Below are 17,108 nucleotides of genomic sequence, written 5' to 3'. Positions count from 1 at the left end.
GGACTTTGGCAGCATCAAGGTCAGTGAAATTGTCCTGCCACCGACTGAGGCATGCCGAATGCGGCAGGCGAGTAGCCAAAGCTGAAAATTGCTTCATCTGCCAGCACCTGCCGTGCCTGGGCTCGACTAGGAATGAATTTATTCACAGTCCAAATCGAGACGTGTGCATCTTAATTGGTAAATCAAACAACATTTTGAATAATTTTCTCTCTCGCCCTTGCGCTTTTCACAAATTAGGCAGCGATTGAGGCAATCACATTGATGGCATTTCAACGGCCGAGGATTGGCTGGAGAATTTCGATTGGCATTCGAATCGGGGCGGTATGGTATACGGCGAAAGACTCACGCTGCGTTCCGATTAGACGCTCTGACGCTTATACTATATATAAAACTGACTTTAAAAAAAAAAACACCTCAAGTGCTTATATATTCACATGCGTAGGGTATTATCACTAAGTCATGGAGTTTGTGGGATTTGAGCGGGTTTATAGCTATTAAAAAATCAGCTTTACCAAAAAAAATTTTAATGTTGGATTAAAATGGAATATTTTACTAATTTCGTTCATAGATAAATACAAGAATCTAAATTATTTTGGGTCTGTCTTTCAGGCTGAGACTTTTGCTAAAGAACTTTCACTTTGATCTTTCAAATGTCGTTATCTTTTAGTATTTTTATATTTTAGTTATTTGCATATGACATTTACTTTCAATTCGACCCAAGTTAAAAGAGTATCTATGTTTCGTCATTCCGTAAAATAGATCATGCCCTGTCTTGTTTGTTTTCTTGTTGCTGTTGATCATTTCTCTCTCAGCTATTTTGATTTTATACGCAGCTTGACGTCCCATGTTTCGGTCTGATAATGAGTGGCGATGTTGTCGATTGCCGCTGTTGTTGTTGCCGCACAATTAGCGTTTGGGGACGGCGTAATGAGCAATCGGCTATCTGCGACTCCCAGAGGAGACTCGAGACTCAGCCAGCCAACTTCAAAGACACAGCGTGTGACCCTCGGCCGGGTAAACGAAGCCAGCGAAGAGCAGAAATAAACAAACAAACAATCGCACGACTTGGAGTATCTTAAGCGATACTTATGTTATGTAATGCCCCAGCACAGAGGGGGAAAACCGAATTTCCAATGGCAATTTGTAATATTAAGTGAAATCCTTTGAAGTTTGAAGAAATCCAAATTGAAATCGTACTCATATAGACCGAAATTGCGCATACTTATGGTTGTTTCATCATTATCATCGGCATTATATGATTATGATAAAAGTTGCCCTGGGAGCAGCTGATGAGATTAACAGCTCATCGCTCGGTATTAACACATTCGCCTACTTCAGGCGCGTGCCTGTTTCACCTTCCAGAGCATTGATGAAAACTCCCAAACTCCAGTGTCCAGCATTTGGCAGATCTCGGATGTTACCCTCATGAAACAGCAAGGGGATGATCCTTGGCTTGGAATGCAGGAGGCAGCAGGCAGGAGGCAGCAGGCAGAGTGAAGGATGGGGTAGACGATGCGGCACGCTCGCACAATGGGATGGACCCGATTCCACTGTCAAGGTAATTTATTAATTCGGCAATAAAAACGCACGAAACGCTCGTCCCCTGGCGAACGGGCAACGGGGTGTGTTGTGGTCGGAGCATTCGCATGTGGGCCTTACAACTCAATTATTGTTACCAAAACTTGACTTCGGCTCAGATATTGTCCGCATATCGTTTCGTTTTTCCAAGTATTTCATTGGGATTATAAAATCAGTTGAGTGAGTGATAAAACTCAATCGACCAGAAACGAAGCGTTGAGTGTCTGCGGTGGCTGTCAATTTAAGCTCCACCTGATGCAATAAATATGTGAAATATAGCTAAATAATGATTTGATCTGATCAATTGCTGAAGTAGATTGAGTCAAACTTTTAGACCTACGCGAAAAACAGACATTTATATATTTGCTCGAGTTCCAAATGCACGAAATATAATAAAACTGATAATACAATATATATTTTTTTTTAACGACACGCTTATTAGTATATTATATATTATATTATATATTATTTGGGCTCTAAAGTCAGTAAAGTGAATACTTTTATGCTAATGCTCAGCAGTGGATCGGGAGCACGTAGAAGAATAAAGACTCCTTTATATATAAGACACACATACTTTACTCTGTAAGCTGCATGAAATAACTTGCTAATGCCTTAACTGCTCTATGATAAATATAAAGTAATATAAAGTATTATCTTAGCCTAAAAGTTGTATTATTCAGATATACATATTTACTTCCTAACTTGGCTAACTTAAAAACTAAAGCGCTGGCTGTTAAGGCCTACGGCTTAGTCGTATATTTTAGTCAATTTATACAGAATAAAGGAATCGAACTCTTATGCCCTATACATATATTTTTTACAGCTCAGCCCGAATTCGTTTTACAGCAAACGTTTTGTTTGAGTAACTGTTGCCAACGTTGATATCCGATATATCTATAGCTCAGAGAGTGTTTATAGAAAGTGGGTTGTCGTGGGTCGCGTTCGTCCGTGCGGCGGCCTGTCAAGCTGAATAACGCCATAAATTTTGGCCCGGCTGTCACCGAACGTGCGCGCCGCAGCAACAATAACAATGGGCGAGGTAGAGCAAATGCCGAGCGCAGTTTGGGGCAGGAGCCGGGGCAGCCGAGGGTAGCCGCACAATTCGCACATGCACACATATGCACAAACTGCACACATATGCCAGCCAATCTATAGATGCCGCTTGCTAAGGGTGCGGAGAGGGTGGGCCATCGATCGAAGTCGGGGGTGGCTGCGGTGCGCTGCTCCTGCTCCTGCTCCTGCCGGCTAAGCGGATAGAAAAGTCGTGTAAACTCGCCTTTTCGGCCAGTCAATTTGGCTGAGCGGCTTACGGGTCGGCTATGCAAATATGCGCAAGAGTCTCTTTCGGGGCACTTGCCCAGGCCGCAGGAAAACCCTCGCGAACAAACAAAAAGCGCAACACGCGACGCAACAAAGGATCTGCTTCGAATGGGTCTGGGAATGGGAATGGAATGGGTAAGAAGCACGCGCAATATTATCCTGTCGCAGCCTTTGCGCCTTCTGCTTGATATACGCAACCAGTTGAAAGTCCAGGGCTAATCAAGCACCGATAGAGCCTTTGCTGCAGCGAATACCTCGCCGATTCCTGGAACAACTGGCAGCAGCTTCGCTTCCCTTCATTGCCGGCCGGAGAAATTTTGACGAATTTGCTGCTGATGCTGCTGCTGCTGCTAAACGGGCAAAAGGAAAAGCCTTTTGTGCCAACCGTTTTTAGCAACGTTTACAGTTTACAGTTCTGTTTATGTCTTTATGATTATTGCAATTAGAGGAGGGCAGCGAACCAGCCGCTGTCCCGCTCGCCCACCTACCCGAGGCTCGACTTAATTACGCGCCTGTGGGACGTCCAGCGCACGTCTCAAGGCATCTCAAGGACGCGACTCGGCGCAGGGGAAATGCTCGGATAAGTTGCAGCAAACTCGCGATGATAATGGGCGCGATGGGTAGGTAATAAGCAGGCGCAGCAGGTAGGCCAAGGTAGAGACGAAGAGCGCTCGCACTGTGCCGGATAAACGTTCGTATGGCCGGGCCGGATAAACTGCGCGCTACCCCTGCGAGCCATAAATCTGGCAAGGTCCTGGCGGAGGGGTAGGGCGCGCAGCATGTGTCAAAGTGTCATGCGCAGGGATATTTATGCGCTATGACGAGCGCGTGTGCCAAACATCAGCATCGCAGCTCGACTCGACTCGGCTCGGCTATATTAAGGCAGGATCACGGGGCTGAGCAGCTCATTCGCAAACGCAGCAGCGTCGCGCACACATCGTTCATTTCGTTCACAGGACAACAGACAGACGCAATGGCAGCCACCAACACACACTACTATGCCGACAGCATGTACAACATGTACCACCACGCCCTGCCACCCACATACTACGACAACACGAGCAGCGGCAGCAGCAGCAGCTACTACCAGAGCAACCAGGGCTGGCAGCCGGCGAGCTATCAGCCCAGCAGCTACGCCCACTACAGCCAGGAGAGCTACAGCGAGAGCTGCTACTATGCCAACTACCATCAGCAGCAACAGCAGCCACAGCAGCAGCAGCCATTGTGCCTACCCGCTCTCGATGCAGTGCCTCAGTACCAAGTGCCCACAGTTGCCGAGCCAAGCGTTGAAGCCAGCTCGCCTGCTCCGGCTAAGAGCCGTAAGCGCAAGGCAGAGGAATCCGCCGCGGACATCATCGCCGCCGTGGAGGAGCGACCCAGCACACTGCGCGCCCTGCTCACCAATCCCGTCAAGAAGCTGAAGTACACGCCCGACTACTTCTACACGACGATCGAGCACGTGAAGAGGCCCAGCAAGAGCAGCTCCGCCGGCGAGCTGTCGCCCTGCTACGAGCAGGACTACGCCGTGCCCACGCCCTCCACACAGCAGACGCACATGTCGCCACAGCGCAGCACCGGCGAGGATGTCGACTATCTGGACGTCTACTCGCCCCGCAAGCCGGCCAAACATGGCGACTTTGTCACCCCACCACCAGCAGCCACCACGCCCGTCGATGGCCTCGGCCTCGGCCTCGGCATCGGCATCAGCACGCCACCCCAGTCGCCGGCCGAGAAGTCGAATGAAATCAATCATCGCATTGTGACAGCTGCCAATGCCAGCAACGAATTCAATTGGTCGCACATTGAGGAGACCATCGCATCAGGTAGGCATCGCTTTCCCTCTCGCTCTCTCTCACGCACACACACACCCTCGCTATTCTAATGTAACTGTTACTTACTTTCTGTTGCCTTTTCTTTCGTTTTTTGCAGATTGCAAAGACTCCAAACGCACACGACAAACCTACTCCCGCTACCAGACGCTCGAGCTGGAGAAGGAGTTCCACTTCAATCGCTACATCACGCGACGTCGACGCATGGACATTGCCCATGCGCTCAATCTGAGCGAGCGCCAGATCAAGATCTGGTTCCAGAACCGCCGCATGAAGTCCAAGAAAGATCGCACGCTCGAAGCCTCGCCCGAGCACTGCACCGCCGCCGGCTATGCCTCGCTCCTGCCACCGTTGGATGCCACCGCTATGCCGCCACAGTCACAGCCTCAGCCACTGACCCAGCCACAGTCGCAGTCGCATCTACAGCCCGCTGCTGTCATGCCCTATGCCGCATACCCTGCCTACTTGCCCGCCGCCCAGCAGAGCTATGATTACCCGCAGCAGTCGCCGCCACCGCCGCCGCTGCACTTCGCCCAGCCGTACGATGCGCAGTACACACCGCAATATCATCAACAGACGCAGCAGCAGTGCAGCTACCAGCAACAACAACAACAGCAACAAGAGCTGAGCACCTCCAACCAGGCGCTGTATCATCTGCCCTAAACGAACCCGCACACACACAAACACACACACACTCTGACCCACACACAAACGCACACAACCGTAACGAACGCGCCACGAATTCTCGACCATTTGCCGGTGACACGCAAATGTCTAACGAGATGCTGCGCAGTCGCAGTTGCCGTCGCTGCCGCCGTCGCAGTCGCACTCCCTACGGTGCCCAGGACTTGGGCAAAAGGACGAGTGCGCATGTGCGGCTCCTCGACACCTCAAAACCCAGTGGCTGGCCATGGGTTACCCGTTGCCTGCTGTCTGCCCTCTGTTTTCCGTTGCCGGCTGCCTTTGGCCAGTTGCCTGGAGCGCTCGATTATCATTGAGCCCGTGGACTGTGGCCAGGCATCGATAATGCAACACGAGCTCAACTTGGAGACTGATGAATGTTTTGTTTCAAATGTACAGCTAGTATATAAGTCGATTATTAAATATTTATTAAAATATATCTATCGAATTTAACATTAAACAAAATGGCGTTTTCTTATTCATGAGAAATCTTTTAATTGATCATTTGTTAGCTCAGTGAACAAATAAATAAAATAAATAATCATTTATTGAATTAATAAAAAAATTTTATATAAATAAATAATGAATATTAGAAATCAATTAATTGAATTGAATTAATGAATATATTTCATATAAATAAATAATAAATATTTGAATTCGAATAGCAATTTGTATTTTTCTAATTTTAATTAAAATTTAAATATAGTCGAACTATTATTTTCTCTTTAATATTTAAATAGTATGTTTATATAGTCTTTCACATTCTTCTACGCAACATTCATAATATTTATTTAAATATTTTAATACATTCCATAAATCATTAATGATTTAATTTCGGAAAGAGTTTTTGTGCTTCCGACATTTTAAATATTAATTATAAATAAAATAAATGAATAATTAATAAAAATGTCGCAAAACTCAATTATAGATTTCTTAAGTGTCTTAATTACAATTTAAAATTGAATATAGAATTATTCCATATTTATTATTATATACAAAATCCATATTTAAATTTATTTACAACACGTAAATATAAAAACTCCAAAAATATCTAGACATTCTTCTACACTCCGCTCATGATTTATTTTAAATTTTCATACACTTCATAATTTCTCCTTCCCCATCGATTTATCATTGAATTTTGTTTGTCGAACTTTTGGATCATTAGGAATCCTTTGCAACCCCCCGAAATTGGCACAGCTTAAGCCCATGGATCGAAATGTTTTTGATATCGACTCTAAATTTGAGCAGCTGCAATTTGCTGCTCCCCTCGTGCCCGATTTCGACTTTTCTATAAAATGCACTATTTTCGCAATGGAAAAGTGTCACATTTTGGTCGCTTTGGCTCATTTCCACCACCACCCGAGAGCAGAGCGCAGCCTTTCCGCCTGTCCGCCTTTTCGCCTTTTCGCCTTTCGCTGTTTGCTCATCCATTGAAGTGAGACATTGACTGGTCATTTTTCATTGCTCGCCTTGACAGCTATCGGCAGCACAACCCAAGAACCATGCGCCGATGTCCTTTGCCGGGCGGCATTTATACGACTCATTAGATCAAAGTGGACAGTGGGTAGTTGCCAGAGCTGCGAGCACGGACAGTTGCTGGCATAGCCCCTTTTTTTTTATTTCACTGTAAGGGATACGGTAATACAATCGTTGTAGTGTGGAACTGATCTAAACTGTATTTTATTAACAAATTATTTTTACTATAATATACTACTTTTACTAATACTAAATATCCTAAAAATATTTATTGTATAAGTCTTCTTTGACACCTTACCTAACGTCGCTATAATAAAGTCATTAAAAAGTATATATCTTACTTTAATTATTAATTTATAGTTGAAAATAGATAATTTACTTTAATTATTAATATATGGGTATACAAAATCGTTTTCCATTTGTATTCTGCTAACACAATGCTATCATCCAGAAGCCTAGATCTCTGTCTTAATTCTCATTGTTCAAAAAAAACTACGAAAAATGTAATCTGCGATCTATAATTCTAGTATACATAGATAATATACTATATAAATTATATATGTAAATATATTTTTTTATATTTATATTTATATTATATTTATTTATATTTATTTATATTTATTTAATAGATAATTCATAATTATGAACAATTTTAAAGTATAATTATAATTGATATATTCAACTTTGTATTTAATTATTAATTATATTATTTTTATTTATTAAGTTATTGATATTGACATAATTAATGATTCGTCTTGGACACGATTTGCCTATGTAAACAAGTAAGTTAAGTAATAAATATTAAGCCGAAGTACACAATTATCAGAAACTAATTTTAAAGTAATAAATAAAAATAACAATAATATGTATAAGTAAACAGTAATTCCGAACTAATATCTAGCTAAAATATAATATTAAATCTTAAGTTAACACCAAAATAAATAAAAAATAAGCATTTTGAAGACTGCTCATCCAAAAATATGGAATAGTAAAAGTAACTCGAATTTCCCACGAAAAGTGTTTAACATAACACATATACCTAGAGTCTTGGCTAACATTAAGTCTAAAGCTATTATGATGTGGATTTTGTAGAAAATTTCTAGGAGTCAGTTTTCTTGATTGTTTGTTTTTTACAACTTCTGGGTGAGTGGTAAAAGGTTTACGTGCAAGTTGCGAAAGAGTTACGTTAACTCTTCGACGTCCTTCGCGGAAACGAAGAGTTTTGCGATGCCATTCGCTTTATTGAAAACCCAAAGGTCGCTTTTAACTCATTCGCGAACCATAAAACCCGCACTCGGACGGATTGGCAAGATGAAGATTCGCGGAAAACTTCATTGTGGGCGTGAGCGTTGTCTGACGATGCAGACGAGGCGGCAGTCAAGGTTGCAAAGTCAATCCTTTAGCGTAATCCTTTAAATAGTCAAAATAAAGCCCGCCTTTGGCAAAACAATTGTGCAGAACTGGTTGGTCACTCCTTTTGGCCATCGGATTCGCAGTGCGAATAGGCGTTCTATTGTGTCCACTTAGCTGGACATGGTACCTGCCTCCGTCTCTGCCTCCGTCTCAGCCTCTGCCTGCGCGAATAACGATCGTAAAATTATCCTTTCGCAAACACGAGCAGACGCTAACGCAGCCGCCTCAGAAGGATCGTCGCTCGCCGTCTACCGGGCGAAGGAGTTACAAAGTCATAAAAACAAAACACCTTTGTCTCAGCATTGTCGGTTGGCGAATTATCCTTTCTGCGACGCTGCCGTATCCTTAATCCACGTTTACTGCCCATCCGCCTACCACCACTTCGATTCGCAAATGACTGTGCATGCTACGAAATGTGTGCAACTCGGCCGTTAACTGGAAGGGATTAAATTACATTATCCTTATGTCTAAGATAAACACAAGCAGCAGAGCTCGCTGATCTTGGATGTGGCACGGCTTTAAATTAACTTTCACCATGACGAAAAAATTGAGCTATTATAAAGTCAGCTTGAATGATAAGCAACCTAATCGCAATTCAAAATAAAGATGGCTTATCTAAGAGAATTATTTGAGCATCAGCTGGCCAAGGAAGAAGGAAGAGTCTGAACTGCATTGCCGTAAAGTTTCAATGTGATTTAAGACAATGCAATAATTCAGAACACTCGGCTTAGATTATTCAAATCTATTCTACGTTTAGAATCGTATTTTATTTATTTCAAGTATGTATATGAATATATTATTTAATGATCAAAGCCTTTGCTGAAAAAACGCCAAATAATAAGAGTGTATCATTTTAGAACTAAAGAATGATTTAAGAACAGCTTTTAACATTAAAACATAATCAACCTCAGTCGAGTCCTATTCCAGTAAACAACAAGTAAGAAGGCTCCAGTCGAGACTGCTCGACTAGGAGATACCCTGAACCCTCTAAGCTGATTTTCTAATCATTCTGCTCTTTTTTTATGCACACATACATACACATGCATCCAGACGCGCGTATAACAACGCGCTCTGCTAACTGCGCAGTAAGCAGCGGCTGCGCATGAACTGCAGTGTGGGCAATATTATGAGAATTTATTTGTTGAATAATTTCTTTTGTAGACATACAATCTTAATGAAACTTTTAGAACGTAAACATAATGTTCAAATGTATGTACATTCCAAAACACAAGTCTCTACTTGAAATGTGTTTTTTGCAAATCGGGGGCGAAGGGGGCATGGTATCCAAAATCTGTAAATTACAAAATCTTTAACTTTATATACAACGCAAATTTGAAGACTCCAGGTTTAAAAGTGTTAAAATTAGGCTAAAAAAACAATATCAATTTTTCGATTATTCTCGATAAAAAAGTTATCGGACGATTTATCGAAAAAATAAAGTAAAGTCGTACTGCGTATGGTACACACGAGTATGCATGCCAAATTTCAGCTCTCTAGCTCTTATAGCTTCGGAGATCGACGCACTCATACGGACGGACGGACGGACAGGGCTATTTCGACTCAGCTCATCGCGCTGATCAAAAATATATATACTTTGTGGGGTCTGCCACGCCTCCTTCTGCCCGTTACATACTTTTTCACAAAACCATTATACCCTGATTTCCCATTTTCAATAGGTTCAGGGTATAAAAATATATAAATATTATATATAACAAGTCAAAGGTGTAAAAAGATTCTTTGCAAAGAAAAGTAATTTATACTTTGACACCCATATGAAAATAATTATTTTTCAATATTGGCTGCGAGTTATTTATTTATGTATTTATAAATATGTGCGGCTTACGAAACTTTTATTAAGATTTAGTAAATTTGAATAAATTTGTTAAATTTTGTAATGCTTTACAATTTATCAATTTTTTAATATTTTATAAATGTATTTTGTGTTGCGTTTAAATCACAATTAATAAATATTTTTAAAAATATTGTTTCATATTTTTTTAAACTTTTTATAAATGAATTTTTTTTGCTTTTACATCTTAATTTATAAATATTTAATAGTTTAATATCTATAATTTTTTAATATACCATTTAAATTTATTTTGCATGCCTATTACATCACAATCACATATCATATCAGTTGCTCTCACTTTTAGTCACCTAATAATCACTTGCAATTTCTACATTCTTAGTTTATTTAGGGCAACAGGCTGGCATTAAACAAATGCCACGGCGCTATAATAATTAGCATGTGTGCGTGGCTAGGTCAGAGCAACACTCAGGTCCAGTTCCACAGTGGCTCAGCCACTCAGTTGCTCAGCTGCTCAGCTGCTCAGCTCCGTTGCGGCTGTGCCCTTTGTTGTGATTACCACGTTCGAGGCTATATTTATGGCGCTCGAGAGCCAATTAATTGTGACCCAAATCAACAGTTTTCGAATGGTTGGCAACACCAGCAGATCACGGCCCGGTCTAATGGCCCGGCAAATGCGCCCGATCGAGAGTCCGAGCAGCCGAGCGTGTGAGTCGGTCAGGCGCAGGCAATGCCGATGGCGATGGCGCTGACTGCTCGAGTCGCACATGAGTTATGAGCGCAGCGGACAAATGTCGCTTTAAATGCTCCATTGGCATGCATAAATTTTAGTTTTTACAAGCACCGAAGCGACGTGCTCTTCCACAGAATCCCCGGCTCAATCCACAGCGCCAGATGAAATCAGCGCCAAAAGTCGGCGATCTACGTAGTCAACGATTTAACTATATCTACATATATGTATACATAAATATATATTTCGACTATAGCTGACCGCGTTGGCGGCTAGATCAGTGCGCCAAAGCCGCCAACTACTGCGTCGATCCAACCACTAGCCAAAACATTAATATGTTAATGTGGGGATCAGGGCAAGTCGGTGGCTCGACGGCTTGTTGGCCTGGCGGATCGGCGGGTCGGAGTGTCGGCGGCGGCGGGTCCAGTGGCTGACATCGACAACGACAACGACAACAGCCACCGCCACCGCCACCGTCTGTGGGGATTTATGGGTTCAACAAATGCTTTATGGTGTGTCGCTTTGACTAATTTATCTGGGGAGTATTCACTGTGGACTCCACACTCCACTGTGGCGAGGGCGACGCTGTTGGCCACGAATTTCATTGTTAATTTATGATTAAGCTGATTGTGCTCGGAAAGGTATCTGGACTTGTTTTTTAAATCAAATATTCTATCCTCTCATAGAGCATGCAATTAGATTCGGCGGTCTTTTTGAATATTGCCAAACATACAAAAAAATAGAAAAAATTAAATAAAATAAAAATAAATAAAAATCTATCCGCTCAACTCCAACAACTTTTCATAACTAATAAATAATTCGGCTCTGCGAGTTAAATGTTTCAGATTGATGGCGATTACTAAAATGATTACCAACTAAACAAACTAAGTTTTTATTATAAATATACAAAGATTTGCTTAAAAGCCAAACATTCATAAGCAGCAGATAAGATATTTTTAATTAATGTGGGATTTAAAAATAACATATTTAAAATTGATTTATTTTGCTTTTTCTCTATATACATATATCAGAAGGATACAAGATTTTCTGAATAGCTTTAATATATTTATGATGGAAAGGAAGATAAAATATATTAAATATATATTATTTATTTATTTAATTAATTTTATATATTTTTTATTTATTTATTTGTTTTATATATTTTCGATTTCCTGTATATGTCAGAAGGATACATGCTTCATGCTTTTAATGTATTTAATAATAATAATGGAAAGTTGGGTAAAATATATTAAATACATATATATTACTTATTTATTTTATATAATAATAATATTAATAATCAGTCAAGTTTGGCAATAGATAAGTCCCTTTATATTTTTTAAAAGTCTTAACAGATTACACAGCTTTCTTTGTTTACACTTTAACATATAAGATCAGAGAACAGACAAATTAAATAATATCAATGTAAATTAGTACTATAATCGAAGCTTTGGCTTATGTATTGAGAAATTCTAGAGAAATTACATACCTCGACTAAAATAGAGTGCTCAGTTTATAAAAGAGAATTTAGTTATCATAAAATTATTCTTTAATTAATTCAATTATTACTTTAATAAAATGATGAAATAGTTTTAAGTACAGTAGAGTCCGATTATGAAGACTCCGCTCCCACACAAACTTATATGAGCAAAATTATATGGTTATAGCGTATACCGAGTTCCTTGAGAGTCTTTACAATCGGTTTCTACTGTATTTTGGAAAATATTCTTTGGTAATACGATTGAGTTTAGTTGGTTCGATATCGAGCTGACATTCAACATAATTTGATCTGCAATACAAATGCCATTAGCCCAGAATTACAAAAGCCGTTCTCTTTGAAATGCTTTCGATGCACCTCATTAGAAATCTCCCCCATCTCTTGATTATGCCAACCCTTTCACGCTTTCACTCTTCTTCGTGCTTAGGTAAACAGTTTGGCATATCAACAGAAAATAAATATTATTATCATTATCATCCACGTTATACCAGATCCTGCTTAGACTATTCAGTCGAAACGCTTTTCGGATGCCCTGGCAACGATTTCGATGAGCGGGCTGCAATTTAGCTGAGGTTTTTTTTTGCTTTTAGAATTTCAACAACTGCATGCAATATGCGTTTTAGCCGACGAACAAACGATTTTGAGCTGCGCTGTCGGTTATTAAAAGGCATAATTGAATTTCTTGCAAAGAGTTGTTTGTTTGTGAAAGATGTGGCCTGAACATGCAAAAACGCCGACCCTGGCCATGCTGTATGAGGGATCCGGCTGGCGCTGAAATTTCGAAAGTATGAAAAAAGCAATTAAAACTGAAATAATGAATTCTTTCTTTGCAGTTTGCCATGTTGCTGTCTGCTGTCTACTGTCTGCCGTCTTAGGGCCTGAGCCGGGCCAGCAGCGCTTCGGTTGGAGCGTACTCAACGCTGCTTGGCTGCCATTGGGTGAAGGGATCGGTGATGGAATCGACCTCGGTAGCTGCTTGGGCTGATTAGCATGAGGCGTAACAGTTTTTAATTGCAGCCACATTTGACGGCGGGCCGCAATATGCCAAAAACGAGCACTTATCTTGCCATCAGAAAGTTGAAAAACTTTTACCACGCAAGAGTATGGGTGGCTACGGGGCAACGGGGGAATCCCAAACAAAATTTTTTAATAACAATCATAAAAGTTGTTGCACAAATGTTTTCCATTTTGTCGCTCGGTGATTAGCGAAAAGAAAAAAAAACACACACACAAATTGTAGAAAAAACTGAAGGTTTGTTCGTTTGGGTTAGTTGTTGGAAATTTTTATACAAGTTGGGTAAAGAAATGCTAATGCTGATACTTAAAGGCAGGCAAAGTGAAATAAATTATATAGGAGATTTCTTGAAACTAAAAATGTTCTCTTTATAGATTAAACTTAATGGAGCCTTTTACAGAGCTAAGACGCTCGGCAGTATTCAATATCAAGTAATTTCTGTTTACATTTATGTGAAGTTACAAATTCATTAGCACTCCTTCCATATACATCTCTCAATACAAACAAATATATATTTTTTTAATATGTGTTTGACCCATTTTCTGGAATATTTCTACGTCAATTATGCACACATTTTTACGCCTTTGGGCTACGCTCTAGGTGTGTGTGAGCGCCGGGTCATTAATTTTGATCAAGCCCAAATATGTGTCAGTCAGACAGTCTCTCAGTCTGTCAGTCAGTCAGCCAGTCAGTTCGTCGGGCAAATTCACCCAGCCAGCAGCCAGTCCGTCGCCGGTCCACGTCAAAATTTCCATTTACAATCAGCCCGGCCTACACACACACACACACACACGCACTCATACGCCTATGCGAGTGCATACTATATTCAAATTAGGCAAGGCGCCAACCCCAAGCCCAGGCCCAGCCATCTCCAACCCCATTGCCTCCGCCCATGGGCTCACCCGGAAGCAGCTGCTGCTATGCTTTCGGGGGTCTGCATATGTGCCGAGAAGTGTGGCGGAATTTCCTAATTTATTTTTTAGCAAATGGTTCAAGGCCCTTCACGTTCTGGGGGCGACGTTTCAAGTTCGCCAAACAAATTGTTAATGGAAATTCACGCGTTTCGAATTATTGATTTTTGGGCCCGGCGAAAACTTTCTCTCTCTCAATTGACATTTGAATGGTACAAATTTGACATGAATGAGACGATGACGATTAATGGCCAAGGTCGCTGTTAAGTTTGACAGCTCGTTGTGAACGAGCACATTCAGCTTGCTTAAATTAAGTTATTTTTGGGAATAGCCTTAAATTTGTTTAAAATGCGAATTTACTTAATTCTGCCCAGGACTTCGTCTTAAAGTGGTACTGCAGCGTCATCTAGTAGAATTTGTGTAGCGAAAATAGGATTCAAAATTGCAAAACAGTTTTCCAGTTGGAATTTTCCCAACTGCATTTTGCTGCTTTTCCGATTTGCTGCCAATGCAACTGGAAAGTGCAAATTTCTCAGGACACAAACCAGAGGGCATGCATTTCCGCCCAGCTGGCTGGTAATGCAGTGTAATTTGTACTGCTTGCTTGAATTGTATGAGCAATGCACTGCTTGCGAAATGTTCATTTCGATGCAGTAAAGGAACATGATCTTTTTTTATTTTTGAAATAATAAAATTAAAATAGAAAAAATTAAATTAAAAGCGAAATAAATATTTTAAAAATTAATATGAATAAAGTCAAATAATAATATTCAATTGCATGAGTTGCTACATATAATTTAAATTTGATAAATATAGCCTGTTTTATTTTATTATATCTTTAAAATATTCTGAATAGCTAACAATTAACATAATCACTGTTTCTAGAAAGGCATAAAAAGGCATAAGCTTGAATATACTTTTGAACTTGTTATCAACTGTTTGTTAAATATATATAAAAATTACCCAAATAGCACTTTTCCCAAAAATATTATTATTTAAAACAATATTTCAAAATATTTTTAAAAACTAACTTACAAAACGAAATTTCTAAGTCTGTAGCATTCGATTTTATAATTTAATAATTTAATTTTTTTTAATAATTTAATTTAAAAATCCATAGTAATTATGTAGTCAGCCATAAATGAAGGAACATAAGTACTAAATGCCTTAATGATTTATTCGGTCATATTTAAACTAATAATGAAACCTTTAAAGTTCTGCGGAAATTCAAGTTGACATCATTGACAATTTACCTGTTTCACACGACCGGGTCTAAGGCATTTCGAGCCAAATGTGTGCAGATTCAGATACTGATTCAAATCCTAGTTTCGCATGCGCATGCACATTCGCTTTAATGTGGCCTTGATGAGGTGAACTAATTAAAGCGGCGCTGATTAGCAACAGCGGGAAGCAGAGCCAGCACAAGCAGCAGCACCAGCTAGCTAGGAACTGCCCACAGAGGCACATGTAGAGTTAACCCATATACAAGTGAATACCTCATTGTTCACACGCATAATGTGGGCTAAAGGATTTGGCGGCGCGCCGCAGGACGATAATGAACACAAATGAGCCGAGCGAAAGGAGTTTTTGCAAGCGCTCACGAAATGGCAAACATTTGCCAAAAACCAACCAAGCACACATTGAGAACAATGGCCAAATGCCGGCGGACCTGTTGGTCCTCTGTGTGCGCGCCTGTATTCGGCTGTGTGTTTGGCTGCAGGAAGGACACGACCTTGGCGCATTGGTTCAAGAGCGAAACGAGTCGCTTCGACAGACCAGACAGCCAGTCAACCATTTATAGAATTCGGCTGTGTATCTTTTGTTGCAATCTGATTGATTGCTGTCATGCGGCTGGGAAACTGAGCAAGGAACCCCTCTGCATGCTCGAGGGTTACGGCTCCTGGCAGCAGCTGCCAAATGGCTGTCTCAGACTGTTCTTCGCGACGCCATTTTAAATTTGTCTATTCTAATTTCAGTAATTTTGTTGCTTTTACTGAAGATTTTAAAGACTTTAATCTGTTGTTGTTTCTCTTCTTTATTTTTGTTCGCTGGAAGGTGGAGCCACTTTCCATTTTCCGCCTCCATTGGCAAATTAATCATTCGCATTAAGTTCGCAGCTTGTGGACCAGGACATGCGCAACAGTCGTGTGTCCTCTTGCCAGCAGCCAAAGCGAGAGGCATATATCTATACGAACCCACACACACACACACACACACACACATACATGGAGCAGAGCTTTTCGCATCGAAAGCTTTGTTATCTGGCTGGCCACACGCTGTCTATATATACACTATATATGTATATATATATATATTGTATATGTACGATAGTGTGCACATAATGGCATTGGGATATGTGTGCAAACCAAATCAAAATGGCGTCACAGCCGGAACATTTTTGAATGTCGCTCTAATGATGAATTCAGTAGCTCGCGTGTCGCTTTGCCGCAGCTGTTGTCCCTGCAACAGCAACAACAACAACAACAACAAGGACAGCCTAATGGGCTCCCACTACACAGCACACTTCGGCACTCCGCTCCCAGCTCCCCACTCCCAGCTCGCACTTTTTTTGGCCGCCATCTTGGCGGCTAAGTAGCTCATCGCCTGACAGCTGAGACGCGTTTATCATAATCAAATGTGGATGGACTCCAACTTCGACGGCGACTCCAACTCCGATTTCGAGGGCAAACAAAAAGGTCGGAAATTAATTTAAATTGCCTTTTGATGTAAATGCATTCCTCAATGCAGCAGCAACAGCAGCTCCAGCAGCTTCTCCTTCGAGTATGTGCTCCAGATTTGTCTTGCTGCAGTTATCGTTGGCTCTCTAAGTAGCTGCAACTTTTGCGC

At 41.0% G+C, this 17,108-nt stretch overlaps 1 protein-coding gene across 1 annotated transcript; it reads left to right on the top strand.

The window, feature by feature from the left end:
• The first annotated feature begins 3,701 nt into the window (after positions 1 to 3,701).
• Positions 3,702 to 5,873, top strand: ftz (fushi tarazu). The gene is made up of 2 exons (XM_018000557.2): positions 3,702 to 4,721; positions 4,828 to 5,873. The coding sequence occupies exons 1-2, from the start codon at positions 3,716 to 3,718 to the stop codon at positions 5,388 to 5,390; spliced, it is 1,569 nt and encodes a 522-aa protein (XP_017856046.2). The 5' UTR covers positions 3,702 to 3,715; the 3' UTR covers positions 5,391 to 5,873.
• The last annotated feature ends 11,235 nt before the right edge of the window (positions 5,874 to 17,108 follow it).

The sequence above is a fragment of the Drosophila arizonae genome, chromosome 2 (genome assembly GCF_054131065.1).
Source record: "Drosophila arizonae isolate 15081-1271.41 chromosome 2, UAZ_ARI_1.0, whole genome shotgun sequence".
Classification (NCBI taxonomy): Eukaryota; Metazoa; Arthropoda; class Insecta; order Diptera; family Drosophilidae; genus Drosophila; species Drosophila arizonae.
The sequence above is the reverse complement of the archived record's forward strand: the minus strand, read 5'-3'. Positions and strand labels throughout refer to the sequence as shown.